Source organism: Centroberyx gerrardi, chromosome 17 (genome assembly GCF_048128805.1).
Source record: "Centroberyx gerrardi isolate f3 chromosome 17, fCenGer3.hap1.cur.20231027, whole genome shotgun sequence".
Classification (NCBI taxonomy): domain Eukaryota; kingdom Metazoa; phylum Chordata; class Actinopteri; order Beryciformes; family Berycidae; genus Centroberyx; species Centroberyx gerrardi.
In genome coordinates this window covers 18,634,229-18,655,141 of record NC_136013.1, presented here as the reverse complement: position 1 = coordinate 18,655,141, position 20,913 = coordinate 18,634,229, and the positions used below count along the sequence as shown (strand labels likewise).

The window sequence follows — 20,913 nt, the reverse complement described above, 5'->3', positions numbered from 1 at the left end:
CTAGAAGACAGAATCGATTTCATCATGTTGGCTTAATGCATAATTACAGAACCAGAATGTAAGAAACGCTTTGAAATTTGACCTATTTAACAGACAAATGGGATTTCTTTCCTCTCAGTGCAGCTGTAGGCAGCAGTAAGAAGAGCACACCTGAACATTTTACTTCTTTTTCCCTCCCTCCTTTCCTTCCCCCCTCTGTCCTACAACTTCTACACTTCACCTGAGGGGAGAGATGAGTCACTTTGCCCTTCAAAGCTCCCGTCAGGGTTAGGTTGTCAGTTTTAACTCCAACCCATGCCAGTCACTTGCAGTTGCTACTTCACATGTAACCCTTCTTTCACACATCAGTTTTTGGCCATCAGACTATACAGTATATAACTCGAGAAGGCTTCATCATCAGTTGTACTGTATAGCACCATAGTAGCTGCTGTCTGTCTCCTTGCATTCCTCTCCATTATGCCGGCTGTTTTCCCCCCAGGCTATGGATATTCTACCTGCCTCTGTTAGCGCTAGCATTGTCTGTCAGCCTTACTGCGTCCAGCACACACTGCTCCTGTGTGTTCGTATCCACTGCTCTGGCTCCGTGCCCTGCAAATAGGGTGGAGGACAAAGAAGCAGAGGATTTCACATTATTTGTAGACAAAACAAGCTTTGAGACTCAGAATGGGTTATCTTCTGGCTCTTGTTTGCTGCACTACTGTGGTGTAGGTTTGTCTTACTCATTGGTGGGTTATTGTGGACTTCTGTTGTGGTTTATATTGAACTGGAGAGAAGATTGTTTGAGAAGAGTATGGAGCATACATAGGCTACTCCCCACAACAAGGGCTGCTTTATGCTACAGAGTGATGTCATGGCTGTGTCATCTGCTCTTGAGGAGACTGACAAGCCCAGGAAGTCTGCTCAGTGCCCAACTTAGCTATTTTACTAGGCCTCTGACAGAAACTGTCACCTCTGGATACGAATTGTACATCAGTAAACAAAACCTGTGGTGGTGAGGAATGCAGTGTCTCTCATGCCTGTGCAGGTCCAAAGGTCTTTCCTGCCTTAGCATGCTAGTGACATTTCCTGAGTCAAAATGTTGATGGCTGCTATTAACTCAAACCATCACATTGACCCCTGCACCCCACATGCCCATACATACAGATGGGTCTGGCCACCAGATTATCTTGTTTATTTGAGTTTTGTTCATCAAAAATATATTGTCTGTAGGTATGAGAATGGATTTTGTCTGGGCCTGAACAAGAATGTTACTAAATGGCAGACTTGCCTTTGGGAGTGTTTAGTGAGTAGTTTCCTAATCCTACATTTCATTGTATTAATCTCGTGGCTTTGTGGAAAGTGTGAAACCCTATGCAAATCGACCTACTTGTGTGAAACCAGTTGAAAGTTGATTTGAGAAGAGCCTTAGTTTGCATGCTCATTTAGAAAAGGCCACAGCTGAGTAAACTAGAGGAGGGAAGCTTGTTTACCATTGACTTACTTTGAATCAATTAGTATCTCACCGCAACGAAAGCAAGATTTCAAACCTGAACGTAAACCTGCTTTGAATCCTAAATTGACTAGTGTTTAGCTGCAGAACCAACACCCTCCATTCTGCTTTTGGTCTATCCATTCCAACGGTGGTCAGCCTGTTGACATCTACGCAATTGCAACACAAACACACACAAACACAATTACCATATAAGAAGGGTCTGTTTGTTTACACCTCAACACGTGGGAGTGTGAACGGTCCCCCAGAGCCCTATAAGAGCTTCTTTTGTTTGCATTCAGTTTGTTTTGTTATGTTCCAATTTGTCTGAATTAGCTTTGGTTCAGATGCCTGACGTTGACACAAAAGGTACCAGAGCCCAGACCACAACACAGCCACGCTCCTCTGCTGATTGGGCACTGCTATGATTAAGTAGCATGGAGTAACAGGCGTGTGGTTGGCTTCTTGGAGACGGGCTTACATAGATGCCTAAGTCATGATATATGGAAACATTCTTCAGTGCTGAATTAATTTGAAGTGTGTCTGCATCAACCCACTCATTCAGCCACCTCTTGACATTTTTCCTTCCCTCGGCTGTGTCCTCCAGGGACGTGTGTGGGCATAGCGGATCCCCACCAGGCTGCTGAGAGAAGAGGCTGCGCAGGAGAAGAGCACCCAGCATGGACGTGGAAGACTTCCCTCCCCCTCCGCCTGAAAGTAATGTCAACAACCTTTTCTTCCTCACATATCGTGCACTCTTTGCCTTGTTCTTCAGCTCTATCTTTCTCTGATTATTTTTTTTCCCCTTCCACATGGCTCTCTCACTCTCGCACTCAGAGAGACACTTAAAGAAAAAAAAACTGTCTCTGACAAACAAAGCTTTTCCACCTGTCAGCACTGAGTAGCAGCTGGAGAGAGAAGGGTTGGGGTTAGGGTTCATGAGGGCCGGTTAGCTCAGTTGGTTAGAGCGTGGTGCTAATAACGCCAAGGTTGCGGGTTCGATCCCCGTACTGGCCACAGAGCTTTTGTTTTGAGGCTCACATGTTGACTTTGTGTGGTGTTATGGATTTGAAAAATATGCAATATGCAATGACAGGATTTCTTAGGATTTAGGCTAGGTTTGGCCTTTTCTAGGCCTGTCTAATTTTTATCCAGGATGTCAGAATTTTAATTTTCATCCAGTATATTGGTAAAGTCGACTATTGTTTCTGTGTGTTGGTGAACTATTGTGAGATTTGAAATGAGTCTCCTAAGTCCTTGTAACGTCTAGTCTGTATAATGGGTATTGTGTTAGACCAAGGCTGCATTTATACCTCAAAAAGAATGGGTTTGTTTGTCCAAAAAGTATATTTGGCATTTCTTTTTAGACAGTTTGACTGTTGTTTTTTTTTTGTGTGCACACAAAATTCAGCAAACACAATACACATCTTGTTTTACTGATTGCCAGTTACCTACAATTTCAAGCCTGTTCAATTTTTAGCCCTTTCAAACCTAGCTTATCTATTCAGCTTTCACTTGAACTATGCCCATTTTTTCAGTGATTGGACAAATATTATTGTCCAATTTATAGGCTACATCTTGTAAACTACTCACAAGTAAACACCATGAAGAGAAAGAATATGAACTGTGAAGAGAGTGAACTGTGTCCTTTTCTTCCAATATATAATTTTACAGTGAAGTAGAGGCTCTAACTCTAGTCTGACAATGCCCTACACTTAACTATATACAGTATGTCTCCACTCCTCTCTCTCGATTTTCTGTTTTAACCTCTTCTACCTTGTTTACTCTATTTAGATCAATGAGCACTTGTGACATTGTGTTAATCAAGGCCGGTTAGCTCAGTTGGTTAGAGCGTGGTGCTAATAACGCCAAGGTCGCGGGTTCGATCCCCGTACTGGCCACATAGCTTTTAAGAGGTAGACTTGGATTAGACATTGTTGGATAATGCTCGTCAATTGACTGGGTTTAGGCTTTGAACACGGTTATGGATTTGGCAGGTAATGTATTTGAGCAGTGTTACTAGACAGCAGTAACTCCGGAAAGTAATGTTAAGTATATGGGAGATAAGGCTGCAAGGTATTGATGGCAAAAATCATATTGGAATTCTTCTATTGAATACTTTGATTGCAACATACACATACATGTGGACACCTTTTTTCTGTACATTTTTAGAGATACAAATGAGATGCCATTACTTTTAATTTCCCTGGATTGAATGTGAGGGATTTTCTCCAACATGCAACCTGATATGTTGGTCAAGGATTCTGCACATTACCAAAAAACCTTGTTTAGAAACACTTTCTACCTCTGGTAAGAAAAATTGCAGTATCTAGTGATTTTGAAATTGCATCTGTCAATAGTAGTAGAGTAGACCTGCTAAGAGAGAGAATCATACTGACAGGGAGTATCATACTGACAGCCCATACAACAGTTGTCTGTATAATAGATAGCCTACAGTGTTACACCAGTAGTAACACCTACTAGCTCCTGTGGGTCACCTCCTGTGGGTCACCTCTGTCGTCTTGTTCTGGTCGGATCACTTCCTGGAGAGCCGGTGAAGATGGACAGCATGTGTAAACAACACATTCCTATCCTCCACCGCTCTGGAGCGTGTGGGCAGAGGAACGAGGGAGTGAGGAGGAGAAAATGTGCTGCGCTGCTGTGAATACCAGACAATGTGCCTCAGTATTGGGCTGAATACTGCTGCAGCATCAAACACACACACACACACACACACACACACACACACACACACACACACAGCCTCCGGGGACAGACACAGGCCAGAGAAATGCTTCGTCTCCAGCTGGCCAGCCACTTGCTTCGTTGCCAGGGCGATGCTGGAGCGGATCGTAACCCGGTGACTCATTTGAGCAGAGCATTATGTGGCAGAGTGGAGACGGGCCCACAGAACAGAATCCATATTGTGAATATGAATTGACAATGGGCACCTCAGCTAGTGTGTGTGTGTGTGTGTGTGTGTGTGTGTGTGTGTGTGTGCGTGCACATGCATGTTAGTGCACTGTAAAGCCAGTGTCCAGTACAGACTGCATAATTAAGCTACAGGCACGCATACCCACTCGGCCAACTATCAATGGTCTCATCCACACTCAGTGGCAGATGTAGTGTTGAATGGCCAATTGAAACGCATCATCTGGCCAAATCAAATCAATCTATTAAAGCAAGTCCTTCTTTATTTTGGCACAGCAATCAGTGTTTCACATTGAAACCACAGAGAGAGGGAGAGAGAGCATATTAGGACAATTATTGGCATATAAATATTCATCCCACAGTCCTGGAGTACCACAGACTATTAGCCAGCGGCTAGTTGTGCCTTATCTCTGTTTCTCACACCCTTCATTATTTCCACAGATGGAAAAGGACAGATAGCATCTCTGTTTACAGGTTTGCTCTCTCCACTTCTCTGCTCGAACACCTTGAGTCATGGGTCCAGATGGACACGGGGTCACAGTGTTGACCTACAGCGTTAGTCACAGACCATTCCTTCACAAAATGACTATAGGGAACAACTACCTGTCAAAGCCTGAGGGGGTCGTACTGCTGATTTAGAGCTGTTCACATTGCTACGAGGGACTTCAAAGTCATTGGGGCGGCTAAAGGGAGTTTCTTTGAGATAAGATTGACTTGGTCACTTTTAGTAGGCTGTTCAGGCCTTAGGGGATAATAGCATGTTTTGTAACAGTGGAAGTGGTTCATTTGATGGTAAATTTGTGTAAAGAATAACCATATCAACTAAATGCCAAATGGCTACATGTTGGGGCAGAGTTGACTGAGTCAAGCAGGAAATACTTAGTCAGGAAAGGGAGCATAACTGATATGGATATGTGTCAAAAGGAAAAGGCGTAGGCTAGACCTACTGAGAAAGCTTTACAGAGGATTATATAGATTGTGTGGGGGTCAAAATGCCGAAACCCGGGATCGAACCAGGGACCTTTAGATCTTCAGTCTAACGCTCTCCCAACTGAGCTATTTCGGCAGTGTGCTGAGCAGGGGTCCCATTACATGTTGTGTCATCATCCAGGAAATGAACTCCTGGAGCAAACTTGGAATTTTCTGTTTTCTTTGGGAAAACAGTCAGGATATGAGAGTGAGATTTTAGACTGTAAGCTAATACAATCGAGCTTAGACCACTGACACGAATGTGCTCACATAAAGAATCCATGGTATGCTTAAGAACAGAACCGTGCCAGATGAAAAGCCTAGCACGGAGATAGAGTATCATTCTCGGACGTTGTTGGGGACCTCCTAAGCTTTGGCTTCCATAGGAAGACTGTCCTGTAACTTGACTGGATTCTATAGGAAACACAGTAATGTTGGAGAAAAGAGGAAGAGGGTTGAATGGTGGGAATTCCTTCCATTCAGGGAATTCAGTTTTGGCTGAGTTTATCCTTCTGTGAACCCTGCTTGAATGACCACCAGACATTTTCCACAACACTCAATTCAAGTTGAAATTTTTGAACTTCTTCACTCTGCTTTTCTGTTTTTTTTTCTTTTTCGCTTTCTCCACACCTCTGAATGAAGCTTACAGTAATGCTATGAAGATCTTTACACATTCTCAGCACTTACGTAAAAGCCAAAAGGAGAAAGCCACCCACCTATCATGACAGTTGACGGCCTGTGTGCATTCCTTAAGTTTCTCTCTCTTGCTCTTCATTGAGCCTCACCGAGTTCGGCCCACAGTCTATTCATCTGATCAGGAATAATGGGGAATCTCAGGCTGTATTCCTAGTCACTGCAGGGAGTGACAGCTCCGTTTCCTGCTGGCCTAATTGTAGTGGGGAAAGTGGAAAGACATTTGTTGTTCCCTTCCTGTCTGTTGCCAAGTGAGCGCTCTGATGTGAACATGATGTCTTTGAACAGTAACTATAGCATGTAGCTCTGCCCTATTTTCCTGCTATAAAGTGGAGCAGTTGACTTTGTGTTTTGGTGCAGAGCCTTGATGTGAAAGTTCGACAGAAAACACACTGTAGACCCCACCCTTAATTATAAGTCTGCATGTGGCTCAGTAGTCTTATTAACTTTCAGCCCTGGGACTAGAACTACCACCCACAGTGTGTCTGTAAATGGTCCCTGCAGAAGGCCATGAGTGAAATAAACTGGTTATCCTGCTTAATTCCTACCTTACTTTAGCCTACATTTTGTAGCTGAAAGGGAAAGCCACAGCTCTGAAAACATACAAATGTGGTATACTGATCCTATCCCAGAATCATGTATTTCAGTGCTCTTCTATGGTCTATTTGGTCTATTTTTATGAGCAATTTTAAGAACAGACACCCTTACGCCTTCACACCAAAAACCTTTTACCTATTTCAAGCTGCATATATTTCTTTTTTTTTTTTTTGCATATTGTACATTTTCAGCATGAATTCTTTCTTTGTCTCAGTATGCTCTACTGCTGTTGTTTTGTATACCCTAATAATGCTGTAATCCAGTGGCTGAGATTAACTTTTTGGCTCACTTGCCACAGGCTGGTTAACTAAAAACATTACCTGCCAAGAATCATTTTTACCGGCCAAAATAGTTAAAATGCATTTTTCATAGAAATATGTCACCCTACCCATTTTCAGTGCTATTTCATGTTTATAATCAGGTACTGTTTGAAACATTCAATAAAGAGACAAGAGCGAATTTAGAGTTTTAATTTAAAACTTACTCACCCACTGTACAGTGGATCAAGTTTGTAATTCATCATAAAGTGACTCGCCACATGAGAATAATATTAAGTTTCAACTTACTTTAGGCCAGTTAACCATCCAGACAGTGAAGAAACGGGAGGCACAGTTTTCAAAATTTTCAGTTTAGATGTTAGCGCTTTGTGTAAAGCAGCATAACAGGCAGCCAATCAACAGCCTGTTTGATTCAAAGTATGTGATGCTTTGATTTGAAGTATGAGAACAGGAAAAAACCAAACACTGTAAATAACCGAGGCATACAAATGTTATACTCTTCAAAAAGTTACCGGCCAGTGTGGCGAGTGACCTTTACTCATTTTGGCGCTTACCGGGTGTTAATGTCGGACCCTGCTGTAATCCATCCTTTTCCCATACTTTTCATTCACACATTGATCTTATCTCATATCTCAGTATCTTTATAATCCGTCACACTATCTCTCTTGACTCTCTCTCTCTGTCTCCAGTGTTGGCAGACGACGTCCCCTTCGTGGACGAAGACGAGGGCGAGGCCTTCGACTTTGACGACAGCGGCGACGACATCCCCGAGGCAGACCGCCCACCCCCTGCACCTCCAGCTCCTCTAGCCCCCGACGGCGGGGCTCAGAGCCGGGTCGACAGTGTGGCCGGTCACCCCGAGGGTCAGCCTCCTAACCCGGACCCCCCAGCACCTTCCCCCACCGTCGACACAGCTACGTCACCAGCAGACACAACAGTTGCCGCGGCCAGATCCTCCACGGCAGGTGGAGCGGCAGCAGAAGGAGAGGGGACATCTGCAGCCAAGGGGACCGACGACACGGAGACGGATTTACCCCCACCCCCACCTCCTCCTCCTCCTTTTGAGGATGACACAGAGACTGGAAAAACAGGTTTGTAGCCCAAAAAAGTGTTGACATTTCTTTTGTTGGCTCTAGGGGATTGAGAGCATTCTCATTCTCTCCTTTCCTTACAGTGTAAGCAGGGCTTCTCTGCACTACAATGATCTCAGGAATTATGTATATCAAAACCTCAAATAATGCTCTGAATCTGTATGTTATTGTCTGAGAAAGGCAGTGGCTAAAATTTTAGTGCTTCTCACACGGTATACTCAAGCTAGCCTACTAATGGACTGGTGTGGTTTTTTTGACTCTACTTTGTCCTGGCATGTTTTGTGAAAGTAGTCTAATCCAGCCCCTTCAGCTCAGGCCAAGGCGAGGCAGTGGCGCGGGGCACTCCGTCTCTCTCCTGACATGTTGTTATCTCTGGCTGCCTGGTGCTGGAGGGGCCTGGCCTTTATCACTGAATGTCTCGACAGCAGCAGGCTGGGCTGGGCTCTGCTTATTCTCAGTCACTCAAACTTCTCACTCTGTAGTGGAGGGACATCCACCCTACACTTATCATTCAGCTCGTGCTTGCATCAAGCGCGCATGGTGCAAGTGTACATACACACAGACACATGCATTCCTTCCTCCTCCTCCAATCCTCACTATCAATCCCCTTTGCATTCTTTTGTATGAAAGATGATTTGTAACACTCCTTGGGAGAATAGTAAAAATGTTAGTATTCCATGGCCGGTTAGCTCAGTTGGTTAGAGCGTGGTGCTAATAACGCCAAGGTCGCGGGTTCGATCCCCGTACTGGCCACAGTGGTTTTACCCTATGTAGTCTGAAGATGTAAGTTGTCACCCATGTAATTATGAAACAAACATGGATTTAGTTCATGATATACGGAAATATGGGTGGCAGGTCACATGCCATCTTGTAGGTGAATGCTACCCAAATCCTTGCCTAGGTTGACAAAGGTAGCCGTCACCTGTTTATGAACTTCATTTAACAACTCGCAAATTATTCACTTCATGTGGTCTTTCTCAATTCAAGTAGGAGACAAAATCGCATGTTGGTGTTGGGGTAACATTCTGCTTTTAATGTGTCTTGATCTGTCATTATCTTCGTCTCTCTCTACTTTTGCATTTAGTTTCTATCCCCTCATTTTTTCTTTTCCTCTCACTTTGACAGTGCGTCTGCATACCATACGCAGCTCAGTACTCTACCCCCTTCCCCTTCCCTGTCAACTCTGATGTGGAGCAAAGGGGGTGGAGCCAGAGTTCACACAGGCCGGTTAGCTCAGTTGGTTAGAGCGTGGTGCTAATAACGCCAAGGTCGCGGGTTCGATCCCCGTACTGGCCAAAGGTTTTTAGCTGTAATTAGCTGTTGCTGGTTATTTAAAGCCACCATCTGAACTAGACTTGACATGTCAACTAAGATATAGTGCCTGTCCCATGAAACAGACGGAGCTACAATTCTTTCAACTAGGAAGAATGTGTTTTCCAAGTCATCTTGCTGCCCTCTTCTCTTGTCTTCTATTTCATGCATACACAAGCGCAGTAGCCTACACCTACCCAGTTCCCAGCCATTTTACCAGCAGAGTTTAAGTTAACTCTACTCTGCATATTGTGTAACATGTGTGTGTAACGTGTGTGTGTGTGTGTGTGTGTGTGTGTGTGTGTGTGTGTGTGTGTGGGGGGGGGGGGGTGATTCATCTCTGACTACTACTGGCCTCTGCTGTGAGACATTGAACTCTGTTCTGTTTGAGCCGACAGGAGGGGTCAGGAGAAGAAAAGCCCACAAGCTGAGATTTAAAGTAGTGAAACATTTTCACAACCTACTGTAAATCAGTCTGACTCTGACCACTAACTGTAGCTGAACACAAAAACCTCCCAGAAAGGCTACTGACTCTGGCCCCAGCTGGCCTTGCCACCATCACAATATGATCAATTTTAGAGCTAATAAAAGTGATTTAATTGGTGATATGAAGTTATGTAATAAGCTGCGAGAAGCCGTGGTTTATCGTGTTTTTAAAACCGCTAAGATGCATTGTTACGGCCCTGCTCCACTACAGTCATCGGGCGTCAGGCATTACCGTCAGCCATCGAAGGAATGATTCCTTTACCAGCACTGAAAGATGCTCCACTGCTCGCGTTGCGTTGCGTCCGATGGCTGCGTCCAAGCTACAAAATCGCCGAGGTTCAATTCTCGATGGCTGACGCACGCGTTCTGCCTTGTTGAAATATAGTTGAATTGATTGTTTTCTGGTGTATCCATTCAAAAGTCAACGCGCTCTGTGGAGCAGGGAGAACGTCTCATTGGAGCAACGCTGATGGCAACGCGACGCAACGCTGGTAGTGGAGCTCTAACGTTAGGCACAACAAAATGCCAATGTTAAAGAATCTTTTATTTTTTAATCAATAATAATTCAATGTTATTTTCCTGCCTAGCAGTATAGCCCTTGATCAGTAGCTAAACAATGCAGTTGGACACAAATATTGGTATGAGTAGTTATTTTCAGTTGGCATATTAATATTTAAATTCTCATGTAATCACAGGTATACATTCATCCGGTATTCTAAAGTGTCTTTGAATGTGTCATCATTAAATGATTATTATGCCATTGACTGCTTTTTTTCCATTAATATGATGTATTACTGTTCACTCACTGTATTTATCTAAGCGTGCTATCGCTGTATCTGTCCTGTGTTTTCTTTCACCAGGAAGTGAAGGCCAGGATGTGTCCAATGACGACCCTCCCCCTCCTCACGCCGCCCCCAGGACCACCTCCCAGGGCAAGGTCAACCCCTACTCCGTGATCGACATCACCCCCCTCCAGCTGCAGCAGCTGGAGCAGCAGTACGGACCCTCCTCTTCCCCTTCCTCTCCAGTGGAGCCCAAGGAGCGAGAAGGAGAGGCCCAGGACGTCCCCGCCAGCCCCAGCGGCATCACCTCGGGCTACTCGGTCCCTGTGCCCTGCGGCTATGCCACTCCCTCCGGCGTACCGCTCATCACACCGACGTACACCACGCCCGTCATCATCAGACACCTCTCCATGGACGAGGACGGTAAAGAAAGGAAAATGCAGTAGTAGAAGTAGAGCAGCAGCCTCGGTTTTAACTTTTACATCCAAGTTATATATCCAACAAAACCATTTGGTAATATGTTGATCAGTGGCGATTTACAAATACCCAGAGCAATGGAGAATTCTTTGGATGGCCCGGCTGTACTCATTCATCTGGAAACCCCCCTCCCTCTCCTCTTTCCCCCCATTCAGATCTAGAGATGTGAAGCTATGACACATGAATGCTCTCTCAGCTACTTTTTTTTTTTTACCCTCTCCTTTCTTCTTTCTGCATTCCTTTTTTCCTAAAGCCTTGCCACAAGGAAGCGGAGACTAAATTTAGCCCTGCCCCAAAGCTCTGTGTTGGCTGTGAGGATTTTCCTGTTTTCCCTGAAATCTTACAGTAGCTGTGTCCAACGCCTGTGGCTTGGCACACCGAGGGGCTAATTACACTGTAATTATCTCACCAAGGCCACTCCAGATTGAAATGCTCAGATGTTTTAGCGAAGAGCTGTGGAAAGTCGCAGATGTGCATGATGAAATACAAAACTATGATACACTTCTCTGATACTTAGTTATATGTTTTCACCTGAAAGTTCTTTTGGCCATGATGTGCTAAGCAAGGACATTTTGCTACGTCATCACTTTCACCATGACATGGTTCAAGGAAAATGGGACATTTATCTTATCATGGAATTCAAATTGGGTACATGTGTCAAGTGAAATTAATGGTAGCGCATTTAGAAAAAGGTTTCACACACACTAAATCGGAGCTACTCTAAATGGAATAATCGCTGACACCTGGTGGCATATGAGAAGTATTACAGGTTTTTCTTTGCATAATATCTTTTCTCTCTCCCTTCAGTCACGGTGGTTGGGACTGGCAACACCTCTGTTGACAGGTGTGTGACACACTATACAGCTAGAGCATGCTAATGCCAATCATGTCATGTGTATTGTACAGTAGTGAAGTTTAGGCCAGGTATGTAATGTATACTTCCCAGTTACACGGCATAATATTCCCAACTTTTGGTCAGGAGTGTACTCACTTCCTCAACTACCCCCATGTTACTGGTTCACAGATAAGTATCACTGCATTAAAATACAGAGATATTTTGTAACATACTGAAATAATTAATTGGTTAATTGTCTTAGATTAGATGATGCTGACAAATCTACCTATATTTCTTTGTTTGTAGAGTCACAATTTTGTTTCTATATGTTTTCTTTAGTGTTTTCAGTGAAGATTATCCACCTATTAGAGAAGAGGATGCCTTGACTAAATGGGTGTCAGATCCTGCAAACACTGCCTGGATGGAAAGTAAGGAATGATTTCCACAACCAACACACCTTTAGTAGAAATAAATGTATAATTTGCATGGAAATAACTTTTTGTTTTCGATTCTCTGTACTTGTCCCTGCACACAGCACAGTACTTTTTTTTTTTTTTGACACAAGTGAATTCCCAGACGTTTCCTTCCCTCTTCTTTTGAGGAAGCGGACCCTTGTGTGCTCCTTTCTTTTAGATCTCCATTACATTGCATCCTGTCTGCTGTGTGAACAGCCTCGCTACATGATGCAAGACGTTATTCATTAGCTGCTGTGAATGGTGACCACTTGTTGTTTTGTGGTTCAGATCCAGATGAGGTGATTTACGATGACGTGCCCAGAGAGAACTCTGACTCCAACACGGGTTAGTGGTCTTTGTCTTTTTCTTGGTTCATTCCTTCAACAAATACAGTCTTCTAGTTCCTCTTAGCAGCCTCAGGCACATCTGCTCCCTTTTGCTTCTAGTTTCCCATTTTTCAAAAACTGGGCTACTTGAATTATTTATTTAGGTTGATGCATGCAAAAAAAAGTTATCAGACAGCGATTGCCTGTAGTAACGTCATTATGCAGATGTTGAGTTTGCTGGTTTAGTGGATTTCTCGTATGTTGTTCTCTCAAATGGAATATACTAGGATGTACTATACATAGTAGGTCGTCCTATCACACCAATCTTAGGCATTTTTAAAATATAGAAGTTTGTACTTTTTGCTCCTAACTACTTCCATGTGCCCCACAGAATGCCCTGTCAAATCATAATGCATATAAGCTATCATAATCGAACCATTTCTAAATGGCCTTTTCTATGTAATCTGTCCTGTGTGCTCATGCAGAGCCAGATGAGATGATATACGATGACGTGGAGCTGGGCGAGGAGGGCGGCTGCAGCAGCTCCCTGGACAACGGCTGGAGCTCCAGCGAGTTTGAGAGCTACGACGAGGCGAGCGACGGGGAGGGCCGCCCTGAGAACGGCCTGCCCCACGCCTTCATGAGGGGGAAGCCGCCCCAGAGGAAGACCCACGTGTGTATAACAAACACCCACCCACCCTCTGTCAATATTACAGCCTACACCCAACTCCTGTGTCAATATTACTGTACAGCTGGAGGGGGGGAAAGGGGGAGGGGGGTGGATTAAGCAGGAATTCAGTTTTGATATTTGTAATTGTTATATGCTTGAAAGATGGTTTGTATTTTCTCTCCCACCATCTCTCTTTCCACTTTGATAAAGATAAAGATGGGTCATATCACTGTTTATGTAAAACTTTTAATTTATATATACAGGTCATAACACACACTGGTAGAATATCCTACCTTGCTTGAGCTTTTGCAAATTCCTCAGTTCCGGCTACCGATGTTATCACTATGGATAAAGATTTCAATAATATACAGCCCATTTGTATGTTTGCTTTGAAATCAACTGCCCATTTGCTTCTACAGACCTGAGACAGAGGTCTTGCCTGGGTTACAAGTCAGCTTGCTGCACTGTGTAACGGCTTGGCTTGTGTTTTTAAGAGATTTAAACATTGCCCTGAATTCCAGTGCACAGCAGGGTTAGAAATTAATGGGGGCTTGGGGCAAAAATGTCCTTGAAAGTTCAGAAAATGCCTATGAACTTAGAAATAAGGGGTTGGGGGGGGGGCTTAGAATACCTTTTTGCAAATGCATTATTTCATAGTTCAATAAAATTCCCCCCGAAAAAGACAAAAATGCCCCTAAAAATCAGATCAATGGGACAACAAAATGCCCTCTGGAAAACAAGTTAATTTCTCACCCTGGTGCACAGTGTTCAAAGGGCAAGAAAAAGGAAATGTTTTGGGGAAGATAGAGTCGGTGGTCCAGCAAGACAGATATTAAGATTGGAGTGGGTTAGCGATGCTCTGGCTCTCAGGCTCAAGCTCCCTCCAAGACCACAACTGGTAACGCTTGCTCTGCTTCTGTTTAGCTCTCTCAAGATCTGACACGCTTGAAAGAACACTATGAGAAAAAGATGAAAGATCTAATGGCAAATACAGTGGGAACGGTAGAGCTGCAGCAGCTAAAACAGAAACACGAGCAGAAGGTAAACCGCCTGCCGCTCACCTCGCCTCCCTGCGCTAGACAAAGTAGTCCCAACCCTTCACTCTCAGCCTAGCTAACTCCACTGTGGGCGTCTCTCACTGACTCGGTTCCCTCATCCTGCTCTGATGTGAATGACTGGTGGTGCTGGTGGTACTGGTGGTGGGTTTGTGTACAATTCATTTGCCTCCCTGTCTGCTGCGCTGACCTGTGTCATTAATTGTTTAAACATTTTGGGTCATAAAGCATAGGGTATGTCCTGAAGTGACATCTGTTTAATTCCACAGTAAACTGAGACACCAGCAACTGTAGTGTTAAAATAAATGGACAATACCCATTGATTTTAGATGTTTTGAATAACATACATAGTGTCATTGTACAAAAATGTATAGCTCACATCTAACAGTTGCAGAAAATATTTGTGTGTTATCTCTCACAAAAGCAAATCAGTCATCATCAAGCACTATGCTACTTTTAGCTGATGTCCCAGTTACTGTGTCACTGTCTGGTCAACTCTGCTCTCCTGTGGTCCTGTATTTACATGATCTGCCATCTGTCTTCATCCCTCCTCTAACATTGCTCCTATCCTCCATACCTCAATTAGGTAGCCTCTTAGGCAGAGGCTTAGACAAAGCATACTACATTTCACCTTCAAAGTGGTTTCTCTTCAGCTAAAATAATAAATAGCCTAAGAAAAAACGATATCCCCTTCATGTTATTACTTTTGTAATATGGGGTAATAATGCCGTTTGTTTTACCCAAAGATGCAAAAGCTGGTGAAGGCAGCTAAGGAAGGGACCAAAGATGGGCTTGAGAAGACCAAAGCTGCGGTGAAGAAGGGACGCTCTTTCATCAAGACTAAGTCCTTCTGTCATGGTACGAATTCGGCAAAAGACAGTTTGCCTTACATCAACAGTGGTCCCTTTGGTTATGCACATTTGCTCCCTGTCACAATATAGTGAAATTTGCGGTAATTCGATAAATAGAAATGACGTGATTGATTGATGTCTGTTGCTGGTCAGGACTGCTTAAATTTTTCCATCCGCACAGCTTGATGGATTGTTTATTTTACTGACTGACTTTTTTAATGTTTCTTTAATGTTTTCCCTCATGTATGTTTCAGAGAGGAAGTCAGCCTGTTTTGAGGATGAGGAGTCTGAGCTCTTCATTGAGGTGGACTGCTTCAATGTGGAGCCGGTGCTGGGCCCTGCCCCAGAGGGCCTGTCGCAGCAACAGGTGCTGCATATGCACTGCAGCTTGTTTCCCTACTCATGTTACTCTTTACTCTGCAAATCTGCCGATCATATCATAAAACGATGCAAACGACTGGTGAAGACTGATGCATCTGTATTTTTCTTCCACAGCTGGTTAGAAGATGTATACTGGGCTCTATATTGGAGAGTGAGAAGAACTATCTTGACGCACTGAAGAGGATATTAGAGGTATGCGAATACGAGTGCACTAATTCCCAAATACCCTATGAAGCTTTCTCTTTACAATTCACTCTGTCTGCTTTGTCAGCAATATGAGAAGCCCCTGTCCCAGATCGAGCCGAGGCTACTGAGCGACAGGAAGCTGAAGATGACCTTCTACCGCATCCGTGAGATCCTGCAGTGCCACTTCTTGTTCCAGATCGCCCTGGCCAGCCGTGTGGCCGAGTGGGACAACTTGGAGATGATCGGTGACGTCTTTGTGGCTTCGGTGAGCTGGTGCTGTAGTGTAAAGCCTGTCGACATTAGCGGTGGTGCTCAAGACAAAATTATCCTTGGTTTGTCACTCTCTAGGCATTTGTGATGATTGCATGCAGCGGACCCACGCTCCCTTTCCCTTTCATACCCACTCACTCACTGTCACAGACACTCGCTCTCTCTTCCTCGCACGTAAACAGACGGAGAGCTGCACTCTGCTCTCTTATAGGATGTACTCCACCCCTCTCTGTCTCCGGTTGCCTAGCAACTCGCACGCAGGGATCTTCAAAACAAAACACCAGATCTCCCGCAGTCCCACCCGCAGCTTCACTTCCTGCTGCTTGTTATTGTACAATCGTCAAGGGTGCGACCCCTGGCATGACATCACAGGAGCAGGGAGACCCATATGACAGTCTGGCCGCTGCCCTCTCTGTCCTCCCCGCTCTCATCCCCTTCCAGAAGCACCAGAGTTACAAATTAACAGCTTATTTTGGGACCAGGAAACCCTTTATTCCTTGATATGGTTCCAAGTTAAACTGATGTCTTACTAAATCTTCCTTTGTGTATTTTGTGAGTGTGTGTGTGTTCCTGCAATTGGTTTATGTGTTCATATGTGTGTGTATGTCAACAGTTCTCCAAGTCCATGGTGCTAGATGCCTACAGTGAATATGTGAACAACTTTAGCACGGCGATGGCGGTGGTGAGGAAGACGTGCGCCTCCAAGCCCAGCTTCCTGGAATTCCTCAAGGTCAGAGAGAGAAACGCAAAGAAGCAAACTGTTGAAATGACACTGATGGAAATACAATGCAGTGTAGAAACAAAGACCATAAATGCTGTTCTTACATACAGATGAATTTTATTTTAATGACAGTGGGGAAGCTTTTTCTAATTTTTTGTCTAAGGGTAACAGGACAAACATGCATTTTCTTTTATTCACTTGAGTTCTCTTGCATTTCACCGCTACAAAGGGTTTCCTGTCTGTCAACTGTTAAAGCAAGGATGAAACTGAAATCTGCACACATATATCCATCTTGATAATGGTTGTGTGGCAGTTACTGTAGATATTTGCTGCCCATTTAGGTACTTGAAGTTACAGCTGCCTGTTGACCGTAGAGACAGCTAATTATGTGAAAGACGACATTGGAGGAATGATAGCAACAATGCAAAATATATACTTGGTTTTGATTAATTGACAATAGGACAGGTATTTATGAGTCTGTAACCCCCTGACATATTTTAGTGCTGCCTCTCTATCCTTTGCATTGATTAATAATCTATAGACTGTGGTCCTACACCATTCTTCATTAACCATGGATCATTGCCTCTCTTTCTGTCTCTCCACAGCATCGTCAGGAGACCAGCAGTGACCGGGTGACTTTGTATGGCCTGATGATGAAACCCATCCAGAGATTCCCACAGTTCATTCTGCTCCTCCAGGTATGGTGGTTGCTGGTCTATCAGCTCCTTTACAGTACAATTTACAGCAGACAGTGAATTATGCACATTCACCAGCAGAGGGAGCACCATACCAATGAATCAAAGCACTGTGTTTTGGAAACATGCCTTCCTCAAGGGGAAGGATAGGGAGATGCACCAAGGGGAAATAGTTTCCTTGGATCTCTCTTGATCCTGCTCCCATTTGCCCTCACATATTTGCTATTCCTTCCTCTCTTACAGAAAACCTCAGACAGAATATGCTAATATGCTACACTGCCTGTCATACAGTATAATGTAATTGGTGCAAATTCTAATCAGACTGGCTTGAGCCAGTTCAAAGGTTTGGATACTAGACACTATACTGTACATTCATTTTATTAATAAAATCCTCATCAGTCATGAGGATTTGTTTATCACATAAACAAATAAATTCATAGATGGAGAGATAGAAAGATAGATAAAAGGTATTGGTGTGCAGGTGCTATGAGTGTAGAGCAACTTTTTCCCACCTCAACATTACATACATGGAACTGTTTAAAAGTACTGGCAACTTGATCCTCAGTGTGAAATGTGCAGGAATGACTAACTAATGCATGACTTATATGTGTGTCCCCACCAGGACATGCTGAAGAACACACCGGTGGGCCATGCGGACCGCCTGCCCCTGCAGATGGCCCTGACCGAGCTGGAGACGCTGGCCGAGAAGCTCAACGAGAAGAAGAGGGAGGCCGACCAGCGCTGCGAGATCCGTCACATCGCCAAGGCCATGAACGAACGCTACCTCAACAAGGTCTGCCTGCTGTGACCTGCACGCTGCTCGCTGTGTGCATTGATATATACGCAATGTGAATAGAATGATGCTCTAGCCGTGGCTTGGAGAGGATCAGATGTCTTGAAGTTTGTCTGTATTCTGTATGTGAACCAGATTTTTTCTTTTTTTAGTTTTCATGGAGAGTTTTTTTTTACATGCTAAAGACTCATCTGTGAGAAATTGTCTAGACTTGGTGATTCACCTTTCCCACTTCTCAAGAATATTCAAGTCAATGTTCAAATTATTGGCTGATGTTTGATTCTTTGAGCACATGCTGTGGCATCTCTCTTAATGTCCCTGTGTGGGTGGCATATCAGGGACTGGAGCTTTGCATTTTCTACCAAGTATCCTCTTGACTGAATTGCATATTTTTAGAGCGTGGCTTAGCAGAACATGTGCACAGAACACCAGCATTCCCCAAGGTATAATTATTTGTCCATTTGTCTATCTACAGCCACCCCCTCTGGCATCTGTATAGAAACATGTGTTTACAGTATACTCTAAAGGGGACAGAACAATTTGAGAAGAATCTGTCCTCATACTAAAAATATCAGCTACCCTGCAAGCACAATTGTCTTTTAAATCCTTTAGTTGCTCTCTGAATCACTGTTTATACCTGCTTTTGACCTCTGACTTGGCATCCCCATCCCTTAGCTCCTGAGTAACGGCAGCCGCTACCTGATCCGCTCAGACGACATGGTGGAGACAGTCTACAATGAGCGCGGTGAGATCATCAAAACCAAGGAGCGACGCCTCTTCCTGCTCAACGATGTGCTCATGTGCGCTACGCCCAACGTCCGGTAAGAACCACCGCAAACCAGACCTGTGCTTAATCTCTCCCTTAATTTGCACCCTCTCCCATCCCTGGGTGCAATATACTGTACAATGCCATTTGACATTTTTAGAAACTGATTATTGCATGTGGAGGCTTGTTTTGTATAATACACTTTCTAGTGTATATTCTAAGAGAATATTTGGTGAAACAAGGGCTTCCCGCCATGAACAATATATCTCAAAGTGAACTGAACTGAACTGAAATTCACAAGTAAAGGGAGAGTTGGTAAGAACTAAAACTGGGCATGCTGTCCTTGGGGTGACATTTGGCCATGCTGGGTGTCTGGGTTTGGACCCATATGTTCCCACTGTAGCTTGGAATTTAACCGAGAGAGAGACAGACAGCACTGTCCCGGGGGTAAAAGTTTCCAGCTTGTGCCCTATAATTACAACATACTGATGCCTCTGGCAAAGGTTCTTTGACTTGTGCAAAAATCTACTGTTGTAGATGACTGGTATCCACATGCTTTTACCTTGCAAACCTGGCAGCCATAGAGCTTCTCCTTTGACACTCATCTTCATTCTTCTCTTTTCCTACCAACACATTTCCTTGCACCCACATAACTCCTCCTCACACAATACAGAGGATGAATTTATTCTCCACAAAACAGGATACTGACAACATGGACTGTAGCTACTCCATTCTCCCTTGTATTTCAACGCCATGTTGCGTAATTTCCATGTCTTCCCGCTCTATCCAGATGCAGTCAGGACGGCAGTGGGAGCGGTAGTGGCAACGCCCCACTGGGCCAGAAGTTCCTTCTAAAGTGGAGTGTCCCCTTGAGCTTGGTGGAGGTGCTGGAGTTTGGATCCAGTGAGGACATGGCCGACAACAGCCGCTACCAAGCACCCCACTCTGGAGAGAAGGTGGTCATCAACGCTAAGCCAAGTACGGACCACAATATCACATTAAGTCATTTTGATTGTGCGTGTGTCTCTCTCTCTGTAGAAGCATCAGCGCTGACATGCAAAGTGGGGAAAAAAAGGTCTGGGATTAAAGGTCACAGAGGCCAGCTCAGCTCAGTTGGTTAGCGTGGTGCTAATAAGGCCAAGGTCACAGGTTTGATCCCCATATGAGCCATGGGGCTTTGGAGACTGGTTAATGAAGTCCTTAGTCGTGATTGAAGGTAATGATCTCTCTGCTTGCCTATATATCCCACAGGCCCAGAGCCACGGCTATTGGTTATGAAGTGCCCACTTTTAAGTATGGCTCTCTCTGCCAAAACTGCAATTATTAGTATTACTTGCAGCACTGGCAAACAAATTATTGCAATGATTTTATTGAATCAATTTATGTTAAGACCTACATCATTATGATAAACTGACAGAAAGATTTATGTCCCACACAATAAATTGCTGACAGTTCTTTCTTGCTGGACATTTACAGACATTTCTAAAATGGTGTCAGCCCCGTAGAGACCATCCAGCCACTGAGTGTGTATTTTTTTCCTCCACAAGCAAGTTCCTCCAGCCCTGGCTGCTTGGCCCAATGATTTCAGTCTTTCCACTGGGCTCTCCCCTGTCACAGGCAGCTGCTCAGCCACTTAAAAAGGCCCGGATCAGAAAAGCAAGAGCCATAACTGGACTGTATGATTTGTGGTCAAAGCCCTGCAGTTTTTATTCTAGGATCTAGATTTGTTTTCATGTATGTGTGTGTGTGTGTGTGTGTGTGTGTGTGTGTGTGTGTGTGTGTGTGTGTGTGCGCACGTGTGTGTGTGTGTGTGTGTTTGTATGTGT

At 44.2% G+C, this 20,913-nt stretch overlaps 1 protein-coding gene and 5 non-coding genes across 8 annotated transcripts in view; 5 read left to right on the top strand and 1 right to left on the bottom strand.

Moving 5' to 3' along the window:
- The window catches only part of arhgef10 (Rho guanine nucleotide exchange factor (GEF) 10), a 55,434-nt gene that overhangs the window by 5,509 nt on the left and 29,012 nt on the right, over window positions 1-20,913 (top strand). For 2 of the 3 annotated variants that reach the window (XM_078289545.1, XM_078289546.1), the window contains exons 2-18: window positions 2,076-2,185; window positions 7,626-8,027; window positions 10,685-11,029; window positions 11,891-11,927; window positions 12,258-12,346; window positions 12,662-12,718; window positions 13,185-13,372; window positions 14,294-14,410; window positions 15,171-15,282; window positions 15,530-15,642; window positions 15,771-15,848; window positions 15,928-16,107; window positions 16,726-16,842; window positions 17,439-17,531; window positions 18,151-18,321; window positions 18,997-19,142; window positions 19,878-20,065. In XM_078289545.1, the coding sequence (XP_078145671.1) occupies window positions 2,149-2,185; window positions 7,626-8,027; window positions 10,685-11,029; window positions 11,891-11,927; window positions 12,258-12,346; window positions 12,662-12,718; window positions 13,185-13,372; window positions 14,294-14,410; window positions 15,171-15,282; window positions 15,530-15,642; window positions 15,771-15,848; window positions 15,928-16,107; window positions 16,726-16,842; window positions 17,439-17,531; window positions 18,151-18,321; window positions 18,997-19,142; window positions 19,878-20,065 (2,470 nt within the window). In that variant the 5' untranslated portion in view covers window positions 2,076-2,148. The remainder of the gene's footprint in view (window positions 1-2,075; window positions 2,186-7,625; window positions 8,028-10,684; window positions 11,030-11,890; window positions 11,928-12,257; window positions 12,347-12,661; window positions 12,719-13,184; window positions 13,373-14,293; window positions 14,411-15,170; window positions 15,283-15,529; window positions 15,643-15,770; window positions 15,849-15,927; window positions 16,108-16,725; window positions 16,843-17,438; window positions 17,532-18,150; window positions 18,322-18,996; window positions 19,143-19,877; window positions 20,066-20,913) is intronic. The other variant, XM_078289547.1, reaches the window with a different exon arrangement.
- trnai-aau (transfer RNA isoleucine (anticodon AAU)) lies at window positions 2,412-2,485 on the top strand. The gene has a single exon. It is a non-coding gene; the product is annotated as a tRNA-Ile (tRNA).
- trnai-aau (transfer RNA isoleucine (anticodon AAU)) lies at window positions 3,296-3,369 on the top strand. The gene has a single exon. It is a non-coding gene; the product is annotated as a tRNA-Ile (tRNA).
- trnaf-gaa (transfer RNA phenylalanine (anticodon GAA)) lies at window positions 5,393-5,465 on the bottom strand. The gene has a single exon. It is a non-coding gene; the product is annotated as a tRNA-Phe (tRNA).
- trnai-aau (transfer RNA isoleucine (anticodon AAU)) lies at window positions 8,707-8,780 on the top strand. The gene has a single exon. It is a non-coding gene; the product is annotated as a tRNA-Ile (tRNA).
- On the top strand, window positions 9,250-9,323 carry trnai-aau (transfer RNA isoleucine (anticodon AAU)). The gene has a single exon. It is a non-coding gene; the product is annotated as a tRNA-Ile (tRNA).